We start from the raw sequence: 23,839 nt of genomic DNA, 5'->3' as shown, positions 1-23,839 counted from the left end.
ATCATCTACAAGTGAATTCCAATATCGCTGGGGAATCCAGGGCAACTGATATCAAGTTACCAGGCATCCACGCAGACCAAACAACCTTTTTTTTTTTTTTTTTTTTTTTGAGAAGAAAGACCAACGGCTAGGATGACCCTTGCCAAGATCACATGTTTGGATTGAATTTAGACTCAGGGCCGGTCCTGATATTTTTTAGACCTGGGGCTAAATAATGAGATTTTTTCTATTAAAAATTAATATATTTTAAACATTAATTATCATTAAAAAATTTAATTTACGTGCAATAATTTTCTATAGATATATTCGTTAAGTAGCATATAAAATCCATCATTAACCTATGTAATTATTTTTTTATTATAATACTGTAGAAAGTCACCCTTGCACCCTATTGGAATATCAATACAGGGCCTGGGCCTGGGGCGGTCGTCCAATTCGACCTGCCCCAGGGCCGGCCCTGTTTAGACTAGCCCATCGAGTCCCTCATAAGCAACTCAAAATACAGCAAAATTAGCAACCAAAAATCACAACTCATGCCCTAAACGAAATCCAGTGATAAGCATTGCAATATATCCAGGTTTCAGAGCTATAACTGCTCAACCAGCAATATCTTCATGCAAAAGAAACTGATTGAAGTCAGAAGAAAGAGATCTGGATTGATAAGCAAAGTAATTGTAAAATCCCTCTCTTTCTTCCCTTTGATTTTGGTGGCAACATTTCCCACCAATACACCTCAGCCAACACTCAGATTATGACAGTAGAATTAGTCATCACGAAAAAATGCAACAAGATTTTCTATTGGTGGTCCTATCAATGGAAATTCAAAGCTTGTCCTCGCTTTTTGGAACTTCTGCTCCATACCTCTGTCCAGCCAACGAAAACTTTTTCACTTTCTGGACCAAAGAAAAATATATGTACATCAGAAAACCTTCGGTTAGCAAGACACCAGTGAAAAAACATGATTTTGGATTAAAGAATTGGTCATACAACGTAAATCAGTTTGCTCCACGTGGTAAATGTATATAGCTGAAAAAATTTCTTGGTGGAGAAGTTCACTGAGGCAGTCATTTTTTTCATATCAGATTCAGATGTCTATATGAGCCACAGCTTCAGTTGCAGTATAAAGTAAGAAAAAGAAATGACAGGTGCCAGGAGTATCAATGCATTAATTTTGAATTTTTCCAACAAAATTGTAATCACATTTCTCACTCAACTCCACCAAAAGAAGTTCTTAGTTTCCAAAAGACTCGTATGCTTATAATAAAAGATGCTTAATCAATGAGTCAACCAAGTCCTAACAGCTGTCTCTACACACAGAACTTGCAGTGGCAAAGACATGCTAACAACTTGCTGAGAATCAGCACTTCTCTCTCTGGTCCGGTAATCCCTTCTTGTGTCATTTACCTGCTACTTCAAATTCCCTAACCTTGTCAAATTACGTGTATAAGACAGCACTCAATCCCAAGCACGAAACCAAATAAAGAACATGAATTGTAATTTTGATCTCTTTTATTGGCTTAGATTGGTTTCATCTTGACACCAAGGAAGCAATATTTTCAAATGTTCCAGTCCCAGAATACTATTACCAATTGACATATTGTCAAAAATGCTAAGCATTAAAAACATTGTTATAAGGTGATAAGAAGAAAGTTTTGTTCATCTAATTGCTGGATAAATAGGTTGACTTGGCTCAAGCAGGATCCCCACATTAGGAAGGAGCACTTAATTTGGTCTTATTAATTAAGAGAAAGGTAAAGAGCCTTCATTTCTTCAAGTAATATGAAAATGTTCACTGGCCTGTTACGACATCCACTGAATTTTATGCATCTTAACCTACAGTCAACAATAATAGTTATAAATGTTGGAAAACTAAATTATGCATCAGAAATGCATGAAGGACATTTATTTGAGAAATCAAATGAGGCAGAGCAAATACAAGGGTTACCAGAAATAATTTGGCTTCTACAAAACTGACCAAACAGGGGGCAAGTTACGAATATAAAAGATGAACCAAAAAAGGAAGGGCACTAGATGTCACAAATATGAGGCTATAGATCCATGATGGAAAGCAAGGGCGAAATTACTATCATTGCAGCAAGACAACTAGCAAAAATGATAACTATTGCTCAGATAATGAAGATAATGACTCTAAGGACAAATTATGAGTGTAGAATAAGATGAGCAATCAAGTATAAAAGAATTTAAAAAACGCTAATGAGAAGGCATATCGAATGGAGAAAATGTCTTTAACTATGAGATAAAATGCAAAACATTCAGATGTTTGCAACAACTAGCATTTCCCAAAGTCCAACAGATATACATTAAATAATTATCTTATTCACTTGTGGCCAAAAAGATAATGACCAACATATAAGGCACATAATTGCATTCATATAAATTGTTGATACAAAGGACAAAAAGCAGAGGATTAATTCAATTATGACTATTCCAAACAAAGCTTATTTAGGTCAAGCAATGGTGGCAAATATTTCTACATCAAACAGTTTGACCCATAAAGGCCAAAACCATATATAACTACTTTATAAACACTAAATAAAGATGTCAGAAGAATAATTCAAAACTGAACTTAACATTTTTATAGAAGCTGCATCACTTTTAAGGCACAGAGGAAACAACAGGGAAAAATCTGTTTCAAAAATTCTCGATGAAACTCAAATTCATTATCTATCAGAAATGCAAGAATAACAGTCCTCCCTCCACAAAATCAGGCATGATTATTCAATGGTAAGACAAATATAGAATCTTAAGAGACAGGACAGAAGTTTGACACCCTTTTTTCATTACATTACCTTTAAGGCCTAATAATTTGATATTTAACCTTCTAACTCTTTTGACTAATGACTTACTACATGCCATAACTTTTGGAGAGACCTGCTTTTCAAACAGCTATTTTTGAACAAAGTCTAGACTCCGGCTGAAATTTGATAAATCTTTTAATTTCCCATTGTGAGAGGAGCCTGTTTTTCTGAATGGCCTTTTTTGAACAAAATTTAGCCTTCAATAAAATTTGATATCATCTTTTTATTTAAATCTATGAGTTCTGGCATGACATACGTGGGAGCGAGCATGCCAAGGTGCCCAGAATTTTTGTATCATGTCTGTCACAATCGCATATGTTTAGTTTATTCTCTTCTTCTTCCCTGGCTGTTTTCTGATCATCCAAGAACGAACAAGTGGAAACATCAATGTGCTAGTGGCACAACTAATAGAAATAATTAGACTACTAAAGAATGTCTTTAAAGGGATATTTTAAGGGAGAAAATACCTCAAATTTAACCGTCCAACACATAATCTACCCTTTAAAGAAAAATTAACATTGTGGAATCATTCATCACAAGACTTTCCTCCGTATGTTTGATCAAGTACCCAATAATATACTACAGGGACCAAGAACATCAATTCCACCAGTAAACTACTAAACCCAAACAACCAAGAATACAGCTAAGCAACATATTTAATCTTATCGACAATTTTCAAGTTAACTCCTTAATTCTCTATCCTTTGCATCACTCACATACCGATGTGCAGCACCGAAAAGATACCTTTAAATGCAGAAAGACAGATGTATATAAATCCATAGAGCAACAAATTTTAAGCAGAACCCTAGATTACCGACCGTCCCAGCTTCTCTCCGATACTAGCAAGCCACTATTTTATTGAAAAGAAAACCAGACGACTTCTAAACAGTAAGTAAAGAAAAATCCATGCTGATAGGCATCAAAAGCAACCTCCGATGTCATGCAAACTAGAGGGCACGAGCAGCATTCACGACACGATGGTATCGGATTAACAAGTAAATCAAGAACGAGTCATCCATGGATTCAAATGCACCAGAAAATCCGGATTCCAACCAGGGAAAACATGATAGAAACCATCGATTAACGATAAAGAAGACCGAAATAGCCATCGATTCAGCAAAAGCAAATTCATCCTAAACAAGAATCAAGAAGACGTTCGACTGAGACCTTCTCGAGCACGCAATTCCGCAGAGCGTCCAAGAAGCGAATGCACTTCGCCCTGTCGAAGGGCGATTTGATGGTGCAGTTCAGCAGATCGAAAGCTTCCTTCCCGCAGACGGGCTGAGGCGCCATCGCTGACGCCATGGCCACAGCTAAAGACTTGGGACGACGAAGGGCAGCGAAACACGGAGAGAGAGAGAGAGAGAGAGAGAGAGAGAGAGAGTGGAGATCTCGAACGCGTCCCGGTTCCCGCCCTGGCGTAATAAAAAGGCCGTGGGCCGCCTTTGGCCATAGTCGTCCAATTCCGGTTCCAGTGACGGTAAACTTGGGGGTTGAGAAAATCCGGTGGTGATAAAAAGAAAATTGAGAAATATTTTGTGCACGTTTAAAATCTGACGTGGAGTACATCATCTTGTCTGACCAATTTATGTATTCATTTTTTTTTAATATCTATTTAATATTTATAATTTTATTTTTTATTTAAAATTTTGAATGATGAAAATACTTCTCTTTTTCCGAAAAAATTATGACTTTCTATGGCATATTATGACATTCTGCATCAAAATATAATGTCATAATATAGCTTAGGATGTCATAATATGAGAGGGATATTTTTGTCCAACTACTTTCTAATACATAATTAACACCTGCAGTTTCATTTTTTTGTTTGAAAATTTTGAATGACAAAAATATTTTATGCTTTTGAAAAAAAATTATGATATCCTGTGGTATAGTATAACATCCTGCGTCAAATTCTTACTTCTTGCATGCAGTATATCATAATATCGACATAAGATGTTATAATTTTTTTAAAAAAATAAGATAATTTTATCATTCCAAATTTCAGATAAAAAAAGTAAAACTGCAAGCATTACATGCACGTTAGGAAGCGGTGGTTAGGTAGATCAGATAAGATGGTGTGCGCTCTATGTTGAATTTTACATGGTGCATAAAAAATTTCTCGATGAAAATGAGAACTTGTGGATCGTAGTCGTGGTGGAATATGACCAAAAAAAGTTAGTAAATCGATAAGTTAATTGATATTAAGACTTTAGGTCACGGACGGTTGCAGTGAGAAGTGTAATCTTTTTCACTCAGGTCTCCCGTTCTCAGCTGGATATATGTATCTCACTGATCTAACAGCAAGAATTTTCTGACCCTTTATATACAGTCGGTTGATGATGACTTTGATGTCTAAACTTGAGGGTGTGGGGCCGCTCCTATTGTCTCGGAGTGCCCACGAAGGACCTATTCGAGAGATGTAGGCCTGCGACGAGTTCTAGGATTGAAGGTGCCTAAATTTGCAGAGTAGCTGCTCACCCCAAGATGAGGCTCTTTCTTTGGAAGGTTACTTAGGACTGACTCTTGACACGGATGGTGCTTGGGGGCAGAGGCATGGAGATCCCGACATTCTGCCCTATCTGCGGACTGGAGGATGAGTCGACAAAGCATGCCCTCCTGCATTGTCTGAGGGCGAGATTGATTTGGAGGCAGATGGGTGGCCAGCCGTAGGAGACCAATAGTGGTTCTTGGCTGCGCCACTTTTTGGAGGTGATTCGTCGATATACTGCTGAAGGGATAACTGATGCTTTGGGAGGCAAGGTGGCGTATATTGTCTATTAGACCTGGCTCTCTAAGAATAGGTTGGTCTTTGAAGTAGAGATAGTGTCTGCTAGATGGATGCTCGAGAAAGCCTTATGTCTGGTCCTAGAGTACTTCCGATTAGATGCTATCGATCCTCTCCTTGACATCTTCAAGTCCTAGGACTCTCCTGCTGCTTTTGCAGTGAGCTAAAGGGCTATCCTCATATCCTGAGAACCTCCACTCTTAGAGTTTGTCAAGATTAAATTCGATGGTAGCATCAAGGATGGCAAAGGTGGCACAGGATTTATTATCCAAGAGCTGGATGCTAGACTACTTGCAGTAGGAGGTTCGCATCTCTTTGGACCCACCATCTCGAGAGCGGAGCTCTATGCCGTTTTGACAGGTATCATCTACGCTCGATAGAAATTACGAACAGAGCGAATCATCATTGAGGGTGACTCTACGATTATGATTAACTAGATCCAAGATGAGATAATACATATGGACGAGCATCTGCTCCTCCGAGACATTCGGTTGTGCGTTTGTGATTGCATAGGGGCATCGGCTCACCATGTCTATTAAGAGACGAACAGCACCACCGATTGGATCGCTTCCTACATGGCGGAGCATATCGGCGATCGAACTAACATCAGAATTAAATCTGTTCGTAGGCTCTACATAATATTTTGTTTTTTGACCTTATAAAATGCACCCAAAGTAGACTGGTGTGAGCATTCACTTGTAACTAAAAAAAAATAAAAAAAATAGCCTATTGCTTTAATATGTCACGTCAGTTTGGTTACAAGTTAACCAATCCTCTCCCATCGATTATGTCAGATTTGGGTCATGCCCCTCTTCCTTAGAGCAACAAAAAAAAGACTTACCTAGAATGCACCTCCTTTGATAAACATTGATAGCTCTCATTGAATCAAAGTTCAAATGAGGTTATGGACAATTAGCAAAAATTTTGGTGGTGATGCTAAAAATACCATTAAGTAAGCTAATGGATCTAAAATTCGATGGGTGTTTTGAAGCTTCTTTCTCTGGTATCAAAATCTGTTGGATGGATGTCTGGCCAGAATACCATTTTTTAGAACTTTTTTGATACCGTACGATGCAGCAGGAAGAAAGAAGAAATAAAACAAAATCAATTAAATACGTGGATCAGCTAAAAAAGAGCTCGCCTCCACGAAGCATGTAAACTTCACTATGAGAAAAAAAAATATCACAAGAAGAGATCTTACCCTCAATCCGTATACATCCAATTTTTTTCTCAGAAAGTTCTCCCTCACAAAAGTTCTCTCTCTAGAAAGATCCCTCTGAACTCCTGAAGTGACCGCTGTCTGCTGTCCAGGAGCCTCCTGCTCCTTCTCTTCTCAGCGTCGTGCATCACCTCTCTCCCTGGATTTGGGTTCTCTGCTGAAGTCTGTGCGCGCCATCAAAAAATCGAGCCACCACCCAAAGTTCTTCCATGCATCGGGCCTTTTAAAGGTCTTAAAAACCAATTAGAATGGGTTAACGAGTCCTAATGATGTCCAAATCAAGCCCCGGACCGTTGGATCATGATCGGAAACTATCCACACCCTTTGATCGCACGTCGGTCCACGAAACAGTGCCGTGGACTGTGAGAAATGCGTGAAAAATGCTCATGCAGTCCACGCGGTGGGCTGTGCACTACCCGTTCCATGGTGGACCGAACAACGGGCTCTCAGGGGCACACGTGGGCCTGGGCCGGCCCGCCGTGCCCCGAGCGCCCAGGCCTAGGCCGTGCCCCGAGCGCCCAGGCCTAGGCCGGCCCGCACGCCCCGTGCGCCCGGGCTTGGGCCGCACCCTATGTGTCGCGCCCTGCATGCCCGACCCGCACACTGCCGTGCCTGGGCCACGCACGGCCGCTCGGCCGGCGGTCCTCCATTGCGTCGAGTTCTGTGCCGATTTTAATCATGCGTATCTTTTCCATCCGAACTTCGTTTGGAATGATCTTGATCTCGTTGAACTTCGTTTTTCATCGCGAACCTTGCTGTGGGCTGAATATGGACTGAATCTCAAAGCATCAAATCTTAACAATCTCCACCTCAACTTGATATTCGACCTTTTCCTAACTTTGAGAGCTTCTAGATCTCTTCACCCCCATGCCTCGGGGCAATCATCTGCTGATCATGGATGGGCCAATACGGGAGTCGAACCAGACCGCTTTATCCCATCTCCATCATATACTGTACTCCTTTTGACCTGAGATCTTCTCGGGACATCATCCTACGGTAATAGGAATCTCACCTTGCAACGTCGCTTCCCATCCTCTCGAATCTCCTGTCTCGTGCCCGATCCACCTCCATCTGGAGCTCCACCTCACTCTGGACTCCTCTTGGCTCCTGAAACTCTACCTCGCATTGAGCTCTTCGTCAGGTAATAATGTCCTCTCCTCTCCTTCTCCTCTAGAACAATCCTATCGCCGCATAGCACCTTCAGGATTCCTCCACCAGCTACCGTCCTGTAGCCTCTCGAATCCAGTCTGCTCAGTGAGATAAGATTCTGTCGAAAATTGGGTATGTATCGGACATCCCCCAATCTTCTCACTGCACCATCATGTGTCCTCCAACTGATCATCCCAATGCCTCTGATCGCACAGTTCGATCCATGCGGCAGATAAACAGTGTCCTCAATGTTCTTCAAAGAGTCAAACTGCTCCTCTCTGTAACATACACGATAGGTGCATGCAGAATCTAAAATTCACTACTGAAAAGTAGTAGATATCTCGTCAGATATCTCCAGGATATCTCCTTCTGAATCGCTACTGGCCGTCGCTACAGCAGCCATCGTCCGATCCCTGAGTTGAGGGCAATCTCTGGCTAGATGTCCCAACTCTTCACACCGATAACATCTGGTCTTGCTCAAGTCCCTCATGGACTTGGACCACCTTCGTTGCGATCTCCTGTCGCTCCGTCTATCACCTCCTGCTCCTTCAGAAACCACCAAAGCTGAGCTACTACCACCTGAGCTCGAAGCTGGGTTCTCCCTCCTGAGAATCTCATTCTGAAGTATCGCCGTGGTGACCTTATCTATCTTGATAGTGCTCTTTCCCACTAGAAGAGCAGTCACCGAGGACTCATACGAAGGCGGAAGCGACGCTAGCAAAACCAACGCCCTGATCTTCTCCTCAATATTCTCGCTAATGCTGAGGAGGTCGGTGAGGATCTTCTGGAAGTGGCTTAGATGCTCCTGCACGCTTTGTCCCTCAATCATCCACAGCTGGTAAAACTGTCTCAAGAAGAAAAGAATGTTGGTGAGAGATTTTGCCATGTATAACTCTTCAAGCTTCGACCACAGCACTGTCAGAGAAGTCTCATTAAGTATATGGATCACCACCTCATCCACTAAGTACATGCGGATGGTACTCACCACCTACATCTGTAGTTGTTTTCAATCCCGTACCTCTATGGTGGTCGACTTCTTCTCGCACAAGAGAGCATCAATCAACTTTTGTTGGATGAGCGCATCCTTCATCCTTGCTTGTCATAAGGAGAAATTGTTCTTTCCATCAAACTTATTGATCTCCATCTTGATTGATTCTATCTTCTCCATCTTCAGTCTTGCTCACCACTGCTGCAATCTGTATCATTGTATCGCCTCTCTTTGATATCACTTGTTGGGTGGATGTCTGAACAGGACACCACCTCTCAGGATCTTTTCGATACCGCGCGATGCAGTAGGAAGAAAAAAAAAATAAAATAAAAATAATCAAATATGTGGATCAGCCAAAAAAGGGCTCGCCTCCACGGGGCATGCAAACTTCACTATGAGAAAAAAAAATATTACAAGAGGAGATCTCACCCTCAATCCTAATACACCCAATTTCTCCCTCACAAAAAAATTTTTCTCATAAAAGCTCTCTCTAAAAAGACTCCTCTGAACTCTTGAAATGATCACTGTCTACTATCCAGGAGCCTTCCTACTCTTTTTTTTCTCAGCACCGTGCATCACCTCTCTTTCTGAATTCGAATTCTCTGCTGAAGCCCATGCGCACCACCACCCAAAGTTGTTCCACGCATAAGGCCTTTTAAAGGCCTTAAGAATCAATTAGAACGGGTTAAGGAATCCTAATGACACCCAAATCAAGTCTCGGACTGTTGGATCATGATCGAGAACTACCAACGCCCTTCGATCACACGTCAGTCCATGAAACAGTACCGTGGACCGTGAGAAATGTATGGAAAACGCCTATGCGATCCACGCTGTGGGTTTTGCACCGCCTGATCCATCTCACCGTCGACGGAACAATGCCGTGGACCGCGAGAAATACGTGGGAAACGCCCATGCAGTGGGTTGTGCACCGTCCGATCCATGATGGACCGGACAATGGGCTCTCAGGGGCGCGCCTGGGTCCTGGGTCACGCCCCACTCGCCCGGGCCTGAGCTGGCCCGCGCGCCCGGGCCTGGCCCATGCATTGGGCCGTGCCCTATACGCCCGACCCGCATGCTGTCGCATCTGGGCCGCGCGTGGCTGCACTGCCATCGCTCCACCGACCCGCTGCCAGCCGTCGGTGATCCTCCACCATACCAAGTTTCGTGCCAACTTCAATCGCACGTATCTTCTCCGTCCGAATTTTATTTGGGGTGATCTTGATTTTGTTGGACTTTATTTTTTATCATGAATCTCATTGTAGACTCAATATGGATCGAATCTCGAAGTGTCAAATCTTAACAAAATCAATGTAAGAACGATTGATATTTTCTACCTTAGCTTTGCCATGATACTTGAGCAAAAAAGTTCCCAAGATCCTTCTCAATGGTATCCAGAAGATCTTGAAGAAAAAAAAAAGGCTCCAAGAGCTTTGTCAATGGGGAAGTCTGAAGGTGGCTCTATGAACTCCCTTCTCCGCAAAAGGATTCTCAAGAACTCAAGGTCAGGAAAATCGTTTTACAGGACGGCCTCCCAATCAAGAGCCTTAGCACCGTTAAGCAAGCCCCGTCTGTTGCACAATCCACGAGCCCAACTGCCACCGGCGTTAGTGTGAGAGCCCACGAAGATAATATTGATTCCATTTTAAAAAATTGTCGGAGGACCACAAGCATCAATCCATTCCGTTCGCTCGTGCGTACCGCACTTCCAGAATGGCCGTGGACCAGGCGTAGGCGAGTTTAATTAATTGACGGTCCAGATCACGGCTTCTGATGGACCCCGCATGCCTCCTAGGCTCTCGGCCTTAAGAACCTCCTCTCCTCTGCTCCAGAATCCCGCCTAGGCGTTTCCCAGGTGTCTGATTGCCGAATCGGACGGGCGACCGGGAAACCCTAACCGTAACCCTAGATTAGCTCCCGATGAGATGGGAGATGGAGGAGATCGAGGCAGTGCTGGAGAGGATCTGGGACCTTCACGACAAGATCAGCGACGCCATCCACGCAATCTCCCGGGCCCACTTCCTCAAATCTATCAAGGCCCTCAGCCAGTCCGCCTGGGAGAACAAGCACCCGCCGGCGGCGGTGAAGGTGGCCGGTGGGGAAGGTGAGGGGAGGAGAGGGTTCGTGTTCGTCAAGGATTTCCGGGCCGAGGAGGAGGAAGCGGTGATGGCGGAGGCGAGGAGCCTCAACGCAATCCGGACCGCCCTCGAGAACCTTGAGGACCAGCTCGAGTTCTTCCATGTGAGCTCCTCTAAAGTCATGTTTTGTTCCGATTTCTTATTTGTCTATTTCATTCGTTTTGTGGTTGGAAAATAAAACGCCAATATCTTTATGTCCAATCAACTTTTTAAGTAAATTTGCTTTTCTGATTCTTTATTATTTTTTAAAATGAGCAAGTTTGTGTTTGATTGCATAATTCGTTGAGTCGTTATTTTTCGCTTTTTATAATATATTCACGGGGTCTAATTGCGGGTTAGGAGTTCACAAATTCATAAGAATTTTAAAAAGATTATATTTTGTGTGCTGGAAGGATGAATGGCATTCAGAACTAGAAAATTTCTTACTGGAGAAAATTTTTGTAGCTTATAAAATGTTAAAGTTATCTTTCAGTAATTTTTTACCTTTTAGTTAAAATTGATTCTCAAGCTTCCTAGTTTGGTGACATATTTGATTTATCATGCTATTAACAAAGGTGTTCTTTGTGTATGTTTTTATTTCTCACTTCATTACTTGTGAATGACCCATGTAACATTTTTGGCCAGAAGCTTCTACATGTTATTATGGTTCTGTTCAATCAGTTACTATTTTTTTGAAAAAAAAAATGTTTATGGATGTGTTATCTGGAGGGAAAATCAATACTTCACTCATGCAGAACCGATGAACAATGTAGGGGACCTTGGATTAACTGATATACTAGCTATCAAAGATATTTATATGTTTTTATGAGATTTCAGGTGCTATAAATTTCTAAAATAAATTGCTGGATATCTGATGGAAATGCCAAGCAAAAGAAAAAAAAAAAACTCTGAATTTTTCCTTTTTCTAGTAGATAATTAGGCGACAGTTCAAAGTTCAAAACTGTGTTGGTGTAAAGATAAAGTGAAAAAGAAAATAGCAGGGAAAAACCATCCTTGGCAGATTTTTAATGTGGTAACTGCCTGATGGTCTGGGCCTTATTTGGTTGAGGGTGAGTCCTCTGATGTGGATCTCCAGCGAAAATTGTAACAGGCCTTATAGGTTGGCTGGACTAGAAGATGTAATCAAAGAATGTGTCCCATTGGATAACTACAGTCCATATGTTTGCTGCAACAAAAAAACCAGAAACTTCTACAGTTGCCATGATCCTTCCAATGCTGTCAAGTGATACCTCCTAGAAAATTTTCTTTCTTAACTTGTAATTGTGTATTGTAAAAGATCCAGATAAGGGTTGTGTAAATCGGTTTTCCTTATCTTGATTTATATGTTGTTAATTAGTATATGAGATCTTCATTCCAATTTGGATCATTTTGTTCCACTATTTACAGATTTGTATAATGATTGTTCAATTCTATTTCTTTTCTCCATCTTTAATCAGAAAAACCTAGACATTCTTTTACACTCCTCCATGGTATTGTCTTGGTGGTGGATCATTTAAGGTGCACCATGTCACTTTTTTTCTACAAAGTACAATTAATGTTAGTAGATTTTTGAGGATAAGAGGCTTGTGTCCATGAGAAAATTTATTATCATTTAGGTTCTGCGGCCTATTATTCTATAATCAACATCGTGAACGGTGTTAGTAGATCACTTCTGAATTTTGGTTATGTCTGGAAATTTGCTCTTATACAAATGAGATTGGAGTGTGAGAGATTGGTTGCAGCACCTTCAGAATTATTAACATATCCATAACTCTTATCTGCACAAGGACGACCATTTATATTCTTTATGCATACTGAATATGTGGTTTCTTTCTAAATAAGCAGTCTTACAAAAGGGATCTTCTTGTCTAAGAACTCTTAACAAATTTCATAAAAATATGAGTCTAGAATACTAACTCTAGTTCTACGCAAAGATGCATTCATAAATGACATGCTACTGTTAATTGTTTAAAGTTATTGATCACAGTTAGAGCTGTTTGCATTTTGTCTGCAAGAATTCTGCGTATGGGTATATTATATTAGGCATAACTTTTGACATTAAGTTAACATGTATAATTCCCCTACAGACTGTACAATCACAACAGCGAGCAGAACGAGATGCTGCTATAGCAAGGCTAGAGCAAAGTCGAATCATTCTTGCAATGAGATTGGCTGATCATAAGGGAAAGAAGTACCAAGTCATCGACGAAGCTGTGGAGTTTGTTGGAGATGTGCATAATACTGGCCATTTTGTCTCACCAGAAAACCTCTGTGAGATGCCAAGGAATCAGTCAGGTGATAATTTGGAAATTCATGAGGGAAAAAGGTCATGCGTCATGATGCAGATGTTGATTTCCAGTTTGGCTTTAGCTAAGAAGTCATTCAAATTGGAAAGTATTGGCAGTGTGCTAGGGAACGCTGCTGTGTTTGCTGTAAGTATGCTTGCTTTGCTACAGCTGCATCAAGTGGCTTTCAGGAGTGAAACTCCACAGATACAGGATCAGACTTATTACGGGAGGAGAAATGAAAAGGACATTTCTCAGTTGGAGAATTCTTCTCGGACTAATCGGATGAAACAATTTGATGTATTATCAGCTAGGGGCTAGGTCAGATATTTTGTGTTTGGATTGATGCTTGTACATGCTGTTTTGGAATTGTTAGAGTGGAGACCTTTTGATCATAGTGCGTTCTAACTGTTGTGCCAGGAAATCTATGCTTACATTAGTAGATTTGTCATCCCTTCATCCTAACCATTTTCCGGATTGATCAATGACAATCATATGATTTATTTTGTCTCCATGTGAAGAATGTGTCTGATAGAGGGTGGGTCAAATATTCCTTGTCTGACTTACTGGAGTGTAAAGTTTTTCTGTCAACCTCATTGATGGTTGGGGTGTTGTAACAAAATCAAGATATATCACATGCCTGTATTGTTTTGCCATTAGGCATAGTTTTTCATTACCTGTGCAAGCATGGTTTTTGACTACAAGTGCCTTATGGCTCTATATGGCATTAACTTTTTTACCCTTTTTTTATCTACTTATTGTGGTATGACAGATCTCACTCAAAGTTCATTAGATGTTTCTCTTGTTTGATATGGTGAAAAAGATTGTCCATCAAAAACAGATTTGTACAGGCATTTTAATATCAAACTTTATATTTTCATTTAAATAGTAACTACAACTAATATCAAGCATTTCAATGAATGCTTAAGCTCTTATAGTTTTTAACTTTGAGGTAATTTCTGCGACTTTGGAGATATTCTGTCAATGCATCCTACAGGGAGGCAGGTGTAAATGCTAAGAAGCTCAATTTCATTGAAGTAGGTCTGCTATCTCATATTCTTATGTGGGATCGTCAGTCTGCAGATAATAAATGATCGCTCTTCATCGTTATTAAATATTTATCAATGCTCACATATTTTAATCTGGTATTCCAGTCAGGGTATCGGTTCAGCTTAAATTCAAAAGCCATTGGACACTTATTTAGGTCTTTAAAGTTCTCCAGCCTTCTTTATACCTTTCGTGTATTCCCGGATTGGCATTTAATTTGACACTCGTGAAGGCTGTATGCATTACTTTATCCTTGATGTCATACAGCCAGGGTCGTCTCTTTATCTTTTTCTAAAGCAAACTGTCCCTGTTCTTGTTCTTGTTCTATAAGTTTCATCTTGGAAATTCTCCAGCTTCTATGTGGCCTTTTCTTTCTTGTGCACATATTTTGGCGCATGTTTCTTTGAAGCAGGTGTAATCACTGTTTTCGTATGACTCCACTTACAACACTGTGAACGGGGAAATGGCTTGATCGCTTAACAGTGCAACTCTGGAGCATGCAATTCCTGTTGTTGAAGAATGATATGGCCTGAAGCCAAACCAAACTTCCAGCAATTAAAGGTCCATTGGCCTTTGGAAGAGCATTAGCTGCCACGCTAGCATTTCTGTGACAATTGGCACAATCCTCATACGTCTGGTATAACAACATTCTGGCTATTGAGTATTTCATGGATCAGCTCTTTTCTGCAGAGTCTCATCACGCCACAATTTACTTGTCTCCATAGTGCCAATGTCATGGAAGGCAGGCAAATTTTGTGGGCAGGTAGTGGCCACTTTGGGCGATTGAGAACTCATCCGGATCTCTTCATCGGTCACACAGGATGCTGTCAAACATATTATCCCATATTTATTGTTTCTGAGAATAATGGTGGGAGTTCCACTGATCATTTCAAAGAAACTATACTCAATATTCAAAAGCAGAAACTCATGGGAAATGGCCCAGTTTGCTCCATTCTATCGCAATCTAGATGAGCTTAATTGTAGTTTTCTGGGATGCCTGTAACCTGAAATTAATGCATGTCATTGCATGGAAGTTGGAATAATGTAGCCAACTTTTACCACCGAGCTATGTGTGGCAGATCCCATCAGGTGCATTCTATACATATGACATGAAGGCTGTCTGAGCTAATTATTTGTATCTTTATCTTCCTCACTTTTGCATCATAATTTTAATCAATTCAGCCAGCAGGAATTTATTTTCCACCGTTGTCCATTAGCAATTCTTTTATCTAAAGACCAAGCAAAAAGGATTCTCCTCGAGACCGTAAATTCATGTTCATTCGCCATTTTGGGCTGAGCGTGGTTCTTAATGAAACAATCTTGCTTAACAAGGAACTTGGCCCACGTTTAGTGTTTTTTCTTTTTTTTTTTTTCTAAAGATTTTTTTTATATGCATATCCCCATAAATATTAGAATACATACATACATACATACATACATACATATATATATATATATATATATATATATATATATATATATATATATGTGTGTGTGTGTGTGTGTGTGTGTGTGTGTGTGTGTATAATATTTGCATATATACCCGCCTATCTCTTTTGTTATCTAATTGTTGAATCTATTTTTTTTTTGAGCAATATTTTCTGCATAACAAGAATTAAACTAATCTAAATGTCATAAAATAAAATTAATTTATATATATATTCATACATACATAAAATTATATGAATATCTTCGCGAAGTTACTATTTGTATGTATATCCTTACAAATATTATTTTTTACTTGTCTATCTATTAAAGATATTTTAGTCATTTCAATTTTCAACTCCTAATTTTTTAACGACATTAGATGACATCAATATATATATATATATATATAAAGAAGAAAAAAATAATATACATGTAAAATAAATATTTTATGATGATATACATATAAAATTAACTTTGGGAGGGTATGTACATGAATTCCAATATCAAGAGGATATGTAAGCAATTTTTTTTTAATTAAAAATAGAAACATAAGATGTAATGTAGAAATTATACTTGATTATCCTACTTCTATATTTTTAAAATCTTTCATTATTTTTTAAAATTATGAAAATAAAAATTTTTATTTCCACTTTAAAAAATAGTTTTCATCCTCTTCTTTTTAATCTTTCTTTTTCCATCCAATCTTACCCTTAGCCCCATCGCCCTTATTCGATTTTGCCGGTTGTCTTTCTACTCGATATCGAGCTATTCCTCATCTTCACTCTTATTTTCAAACCTATTTCTTTTTTTTTTTACTCAACCCCCCCCCCACCCCCTCAACATCAATCTCTTTCTCATCCTAATAACCTCATCGACCCATCCTTCCTCTCTCTCTCTCTCTCTCTCCTTATATCTTGGCCACGTCATCCTGCCCTTATTTGTCTTTCACAAATAAAAAGTGGACCAATTTTCATTACATATTGTCAAAAATTTTTAAAAAATAAAAATAAAACTTTTTTTTTGAAATTAAAATAAAAATCGTAATCTTGATGTACAGTTACCGATTCAAGGCTCCATAGAAAAAGCAGGGACGGGGAAAAAAGAAAAAAGACATGCGCACAATATTTGAGACAACTTTAGGTTGCCAGCAAAGCATCTTAGATCACCAGCCCCGTGGCGTAGTACATCATTCAAGCCGTCATGATCATTCATTAATAAAGCACGGGGAAGGCTTGATTCCCTTCGTGTACCGACCGGATCTGCCGTGGAATCCATCAACCAATGAGTGCTGACTTGCCTTTGAAAAGCTAAACACCGGTTATTCTCGTGGGCCCCGCTTGGTTTGTCGGTGAGAATCTTGGTAGATCTGGTCCCGTCCCGTATCGTAGATTTGTTTTGGCGGGCCTCACCGGTTAGCCTGGGGCCCTAGAGGGACATCTATTGGATTGGATTTACCACTCTCACGACGCATCCAATCCATTTTCAAATCGTTTAAATGTAAATTTTCACCTCAACTAACTTAGCGCCTATTGACATTTGTCATTAGGGGAGCACCAGATCAATTGTCATGGACTTGAACAATCACTAGGCTAATCCCAAGTAGCACCTCAATATTACCTACGCAAAGGAGTTAGACAATGCACACCAATGATAAAAATCAAAATCACAATAAGCACAGAGAAAGACAAGACTATAAACACAGATATAGAGCTATCGCCATGCGGAAGCAAAAAGGTGTATGGTTGGGTATTTTGGAAAGTGGGCATCTCCAAATATATTTACATCCCTTGCATTGTTAATGTCTAGGTTAGATGGAACATCTCCACTAAACTATGCTTTTTGTTAATAAATCTCACTAAGCTCAATGTTCTTGCTCTGAAAGAAACCTTGATAGGTGGGGAAACTATGGCTCTTCGTTTGCAGGTTCGACATCATCTTATCGGATCTTCTTACTTGGAAGCTACCATCTTCTGGTGTTTTCAAGATTAACTTTTTTTTTTATGGTAACAATTTTCAAGATTAACTTTGATAGCATTATTTTAAATAGAGATGACTAAGGTGAAACTAGTTTTCTCATTAAAAGAACAAGTGATGTTTTATCACAACTTCATGCTTCATGAAAAGATATAACATATATCAAAAGATTTCTAAAGACAACTCATATTATTGTTGAGGAAGATTTCTTGACAATTGTTAGATGGCTACCTAGATCAACTCCTTCAAAGATCAGTACTCCGCTACGATGGGTCGCAAAAAATGGGGGCAATCTATAATCTTCTGAAGTGATACATGTTTATAGAGAAGGTGATAGTGCTACACATGGGATAAAGACGTATATGACTAAACACTCTAGATCTATTTTTTGGATGACTTTCACAAATATTCTTGCCGAAAATTTTAGATATTTTATTTTTTGATTTCTATGGCTGCATTTATTCTAGATTTGTTTAATAAACCCGATTTACCAAAAAAAGAAGTTATAGCAATTCAATATGAATAATAGACCATGTACGTTCAAAGTTCAAAACCATTAATCATGATTTATACTATAAGAAGTATCAAACCATAATTCATGTATCTTAATAGTCTCTAACCTAATTGTCAAATAGGTGTCGAAATAAATCATTTCAATAGTATGATATAATATTTTACTATGACCTAGTTTTTAAGATCTAGTGAATTTTAATATATTTATGTTTTATGATGTGTAGATCATGATTGATAAAGTAAATCTTTTTAGATGACTACCTAGATCGGCTCCTTTAGAGATCAGTACTCATTTAACATGATTGCAAAAAATTGGAGGCAATGTTATAATCTTTTGAAGTGACACATATTTATAAAAAGGCTAACAGTGCTATAGATTGGATAAAGGCAAATGTGGTTAAACATACTAAATCTATTTTATCGATGACTTTGATAGATATTCTTATTAAAATTTTAAATATTTTATTTTCTGATTCCCATGACTATATTTGTTCTAAATTTGTTTTTAAAAAAAATGAAGTTAGCAATTTGAAACTAATAATGGACCATACAAATTCAAAGTCCAAACCATTAATTATGATTTATACTATAAGAAGCATCTAACCAAGATTCATATATCTTGATATTCTCTAACCTAATTGTCAAGTAGGTGTCAAAATAAATCATTTAATTGTATGATATAATATTTTACTATAAGCTAATTATCAAAATCTAGTGAATTTTAATATATTTATATTTTATGATGTATAGATCATGATTGATAAAATTCATTTTGTATCAACTTGATACAAGATGGTCAAATATATAAATTTTAGTTTCTCGATATTTTTTTTATAGTGTAGATTATATTCAACAATTTAAATTTTCTATTTGAATGGCTTGTTATTATTTTTAAAATTATTAATATCTTTTACAAGAAACTAAACTCTGCAATCTCGCTTACACACACACACATACATACATGTAAGTATGTAAATTTATATGTAAAATATTTAATTGAGAGATAACATATCAAAAATTTATTGGCATATGTGATGGGAGTCACAAGCTACTTTAAGTGCTCATATTTCTTTGAAATAAAATAGAATGTATCTAATAGCTCCTTTTGTTCCTTGATGCTTTTCGATAAGAAATTTTGTTATGAATGTTTTCATAGTCTTATCGAGTGTTCTAGTTCTATAAATTAAATAAAGTAGTGTTTTACAATATCTTTCTAATATTAAATATTCTCTATAAATTACAAGATCTGGATGGCATTTGTAAGTGGTATATCATGTCCTGATCCAAAGGTCGAGTTGGCCATGTGACAGACAGTCGTACATCCCTAGGATTTAATTCTTAAGATGCTGTTTAATATATTACTAGTGATGTGATCATCGGAACAACATGATCATCGGGATGATATGAGTACTGGGCTAATGTATAAATACTGGGGTGATGTATGATCACTATATTTGATATATCACTGAAATATCATTAGGAATAGAACTTCACTATGTTTGATATATCATTAAGTAGTAATAGTGATAATGTATAAAATATCATAAATAATCATATACATTAGTATATAATAATTACTCTACAACTTGATTAAACATTCTTCATTCATAACTCCTCACAAAAATATGTAGTAGTAATAGTAATTATTATTATTATTGATATATATATATATTGATTAGATTATTAGAATGATATTATAATAATATTATATATAATCGAGCTTGGCTAGGTTTAACTAATTTTGACTATCAATATCAGAGCTATCCGTTAGGAATGATTTAGCCCATCAAAATAAAATGAAGAAAAGAAAAGCACGAAGAGTTTAACATAATCCATCCCTACCAATTAACCATATCTATCTATAAAAATAAAATATGTATCCAACAAACAAACAAATAAAAGGCATCCATGCTATTTAATTAAATCTATCGATAAAAATAAAATAAACATCTAGTAGATAAACAAAAGGAGGTGTGACTAGAGTTTTTTTTTTCTCTCTAATTTAGTGATTAGAGATATTTTTTTTCCAAAATAACTTTAGTGATGTGTGATCACCTGGGGTATGTGTGGTGATTGTGCAGTAATGCTATCATCGAATTGATCACCGAATTCTTTATCACTGGATGAAATTTTGTAATACCAAACAAGATGATCATATCATCTAACTCACATCACTGAGGTGATGTGAAATATCACCTCCTATCAAATAGTACATAAATAGATGCAAAGCTTATCTTCTCATTCAAATATATCATTGTTGGGTGGATGTCTGGCCAGGACACCACCTTCCAAGATCTTTTCAGTACCACGCGATGCAGTAAGAAGAAAGAAGAAACAAAATAAAAGAAAAACGATCAAAATACGTGGATCAACCACAAAAGGGCTCGCCTCCACGGGGCATGCAAACTTCATTATGAAAAAAAAATTTTACAAGAGGAGACCTCACCCTCAACCCTTGTACACCCAATTCTCTCTCACCTGAAGTTTTCCTCACAAAAGCTCTCTCTCTCTTGAAGACCCCCCTGAACCCTTGAAGAGCCTGGCGACCGCTGTCCAGAAGCCTCTTGCTCCTTCTCTCTCAGCACTCTCGCCTCTCTCTCTTCTCGGGTTTGTACGGACTTCGTACGGCGCAAATCCGAACCCCCCTGCTCGTCACAGGACCCTTTTAAAGGGTTAAACAGGGTTTAAACCTAATCAGATTAGGTTTAAGAGTCCTAAACAAGCCAAATCAACCTCCTGAACCGTTGGATCGTCACCGAAAATCACCTGGACCTCCGATCGCGCTCCGGTCCACGAAATAGTATCGTGGCCCGCGATAAACGTGTGGAAAATGCCCACGCGGTCCACAGGCCCCACCGTGGGCCGCCCGGTCCACAGTGGACCGGGGCAAAGGGCCAGTAGGCCGCGCCTGGGCCTGGGCCGGCCCGCGTGCGCAGGCCTGGGCCGCGCGCCCGGCTGGGCCGCGCGCCCGGCTGGGCCGCGCGCCCGCCTGGGTCGCGCTTCCCGCGCGGGCCTGGGTCGCGCGTCCCGCGCGTCGCCGCCTGCGGCCGCGCCGCTGCAGCCCGCCGCCGGTCGCCGGCGGTCCTCCACCGCCTCGATTCTCATGCCGACTTCAAAAGCTCGTATCTCCTCCATCCGAGCTCCGTTTCAGGTGATCTTGGTCTCGTTGGACTTCATTTTTCATCGCGAACCTCACTGTGGGCTCAATGTGGGCTGAATCTCGAGGTATCAAATCCTAACAATCTCCACCTCGACTCGATATTCGGCCTCCTTCAAACTCTGAGAGCTTCTGGATCTCCTCGCCCCCATGCCCTGGGGCAATCGCCTGCTGATCATGGATGGGCAAACATGGGAGTCGAGCCAGGCTGCTCGATCCCATCTCCGTCGTATGCTGTGCTCCTCCTGACCTGAGACCTGCTCGGGGCATCGTCCTGCGGCAATAGGAATCTCACCTTGCGACGTCGCCTCTTGTCCTCTCGAGTCTCCTGTCTCGTGCCCAATCCGCCCCTGGAGCTCCACCTCGCTTTGGGCTCCACCTGGCTCCCGAAGCTCCACCTCGCACTGGGCTTCCTGTCAGGTAATAATGTCCTTTGCTCCCCTTCTTCCCCTCCAGCACAATCCTATCACCGCATAGCACCCTCAGGATTTCTCCACCAGCTACCGTCCCGTAGCCTCTCGAATCCAGTCTGCTAAGTGAGATAAGATTCCGTCTGAAATCGGATATGTATCGGACCTCCCCAATCTTTTCGCTGTACCGTCATATGTCCTCCAGCTGACCGTCCCAATGCCTCTGATCGCATAGCTCGATCCATCCGACAGATATACAGTGCCGTCATTGTTCTCCAGGGAGTCAAACTGCTCCTCTCTGTAACACACATGATAGGGGCATGCAGAATCTAATATCCATTGCTGGAAAGAAGTAGATACCTCGTCAGATATCTCCAGGACATCTCCATCTAAATCGCTGCCAGCCGTCGCTACAACAGCCACTGTCCGATTTTTGAGTTGAGGGCAATCTTTGGCTAGATGCCCCAACTCCTCACACCGGTAACATCTGATTTTGCTCAAGTCTCTCCTGGACTTGGACCGCCCTCGTTGCGATCTCCTGTCACTCTGTCTGCCGCCTCCTGCACTTTCAGAAGCCACCAAAGCTGAGCTACCGCCACCTGAGCTCGAAGCTGGGTTCTCCCTCCTGAGAACCTCGTTCTGGAGTATCACCGTGGTGACCTCGTCCATCTTGATAGTGCTCTTCCCCACTAGAAGAGCAGTCATCAAGGACTCGTACGAAAGGAGAAGCGACGCCAGCAAAATCAGCGCCCTGGTCTTCTCCTCAACATTCTCACCAACGCTGAGGAGGTCGGTGAGGATCTTCTAGAAGTGGCTGAGATGCTCCTGCACGCTCTGTCCCTCAGTCATCCACAGTTGGTAAAACTGCCTCCAGAGGAAAAGAGTGTTGGTGAGAGACTTCGCCATGTACAACTCCTCGAGCTTCGACCACAGCACCGTCGGGGAAGTCTCGCTCAGCATATGGATCACCACCTCATCCGTCAGGTACATGCGGATGGTACTCACCGCCTGCATTTGTAGCCGTTTCCAATCCAGCACCTCCATGGTGGTCGGCTTCTCATCGTACAAGAGAGCATCGATCAACCCCTGTTGGATGAGCACGTCCTTCACCCTTGCCTGCCACAAGGAGAAATTGCTCTTACCATCGAACTTGTTGATCTCCATCTTGATTGTTCCTATCTTCTCCATCTTCAGTCTTGCTCACCACCGCTGCAATCTGCATCCTTGTACCGCCTTGCTCTGATACCACTTGTTGGGTGGATGTCTGGCCAGGACACCACCTCCCAAGATCTTTTCAGTACCACGCGATGCAGCAGGAAGAAAGAAGAAATAAAACAAAAGAAAAACAATCAAAATATGTAGATCAGCCACAAAAGGGCTCGCCTCCACGGGGCATGCAAACTTCACTATGAAAAAGAAAATTTTACAAGAGGAGACCTCACCCTCAACCCTTGTACACCCAATTCTCTCTCACTTGAAGTTTCCCTCACAAAAGCTCTCTCTCTCTTGAAGACCCCCCTGAACCCCTGAAGAGCCTAGCGATCGCTGTCCAGAAGCCTCCTACTCCTTCTCTCTCAGCACTCTCGCCTCTCTCTCTTCTCGGGTTCGTACGGGCTTCGTATGGCGCAAATCCGAACCCCCCTGCTGGTCACAAGACCCTTTTTAAGGGTTAAACAGGGTTTAAACCTAATTAGATTAGGTTTAAGAGTCCTAAACAAGCCAAATCAACCTCCTGAACCGTTGGATCGTCACCGGAAATCACCTGGGCCCTCGATTGCGCTCCAGTCCACGAAATAGTGTCGTGGACCGCGAAAAACGCGTGAAAAACGCCCACGCGGTCCACAAGCCCCGTCGTGGACCGCCCGGTCCACGGTGGACCGGGGCAAAGGGCCAGCAGGCCGCGCCTAGGCCTGGGTCGGCCCGCGCGCGCTGGCCTGGGCCGTGCCTG

General features: G+C 40.6%; 1 protein-coding gene and 1 long non-coding RNA gene across 2 annotated transcripts; one reads left to right on the top strand and one right to left on the bottom strand.

Annotated features, from left to right (window-relative positions):
- Positions 1-630: 630 nt before the first annotated feature.
- LOC109505274 (uncharacterized) lies at positions 631-4,197 on the bottom strand. Its single transcript, XR_002163822.3, has 2 exons — positions 3,987-4,197; positions 631-893 (listed from the first exon to the last, which is right to left on the bottom strand). It is a non-coding gene; the product is annotated as an uncharacterized lncRNA (long non-coding RNA).
- Positions 4,198-10,786: 6,589 nt separating this feature from the next.
- Positions 10,787-13,876, top strand: LOC140859068 (plastid division protein PDV1-like). The gene is made up of 2 exons (XM_073260381.1): positions 10,787-11,201; positions 13,165-13,876. The coding sequence occupies exons 1-2, from the start codon at positions 10,881-10,883 to the stop codon at positions 13,681-13,683; spliced, it is 840 nt and encodes a 279-aa protein (XP_073116482.1). The 5' UTR covers positions 10,787-10,880; the 3' UTR covers positions 13,684-13,876.
- The last annotated feature ends 9,963 nt before the right edge of the window (positions 13,877-23,839 follow it).

This window comes from Elaeis guineensis, chromosome 7, assembly GCF_000442705.2.
Source record: "Elaeis guineensis isolate ETL-2024a chromosome 7, EG11, whole genome shotgun sequence".
Classification (NCBI taxonomy): domain Eukaryota; kingdom Viridiplantae; phylum Streptophyta; class Magnoliopsida; order Arecales; family Arecaceae; genus Elaeis; species Elaeis guineensis.
The sequence above is the reverse complement of the archived record's forward strand: the minus strand, read 5'-3'. Positions and strand labels throughout refer to the sequence as shown.

What these genes read in the sequence shown, in the direction of transcription:
- LOC140859068 (XM_073260381.1), top strand. Translation starts at nt 10,881, where the DNA reads ATGAGATGGGAGATGGAGGAGATCGAGGCAGTGCTGGAGAGGATCTGG. An exon ending in ACCAGCTCGAGTTCTTCCAT is followed by an intron (nt 11,202 to 13,164) that starts GTGAGCTCCTCT and finishes ATTCCCCTACAG; the next exon opens with ACTGTACAATCACAACAGCG.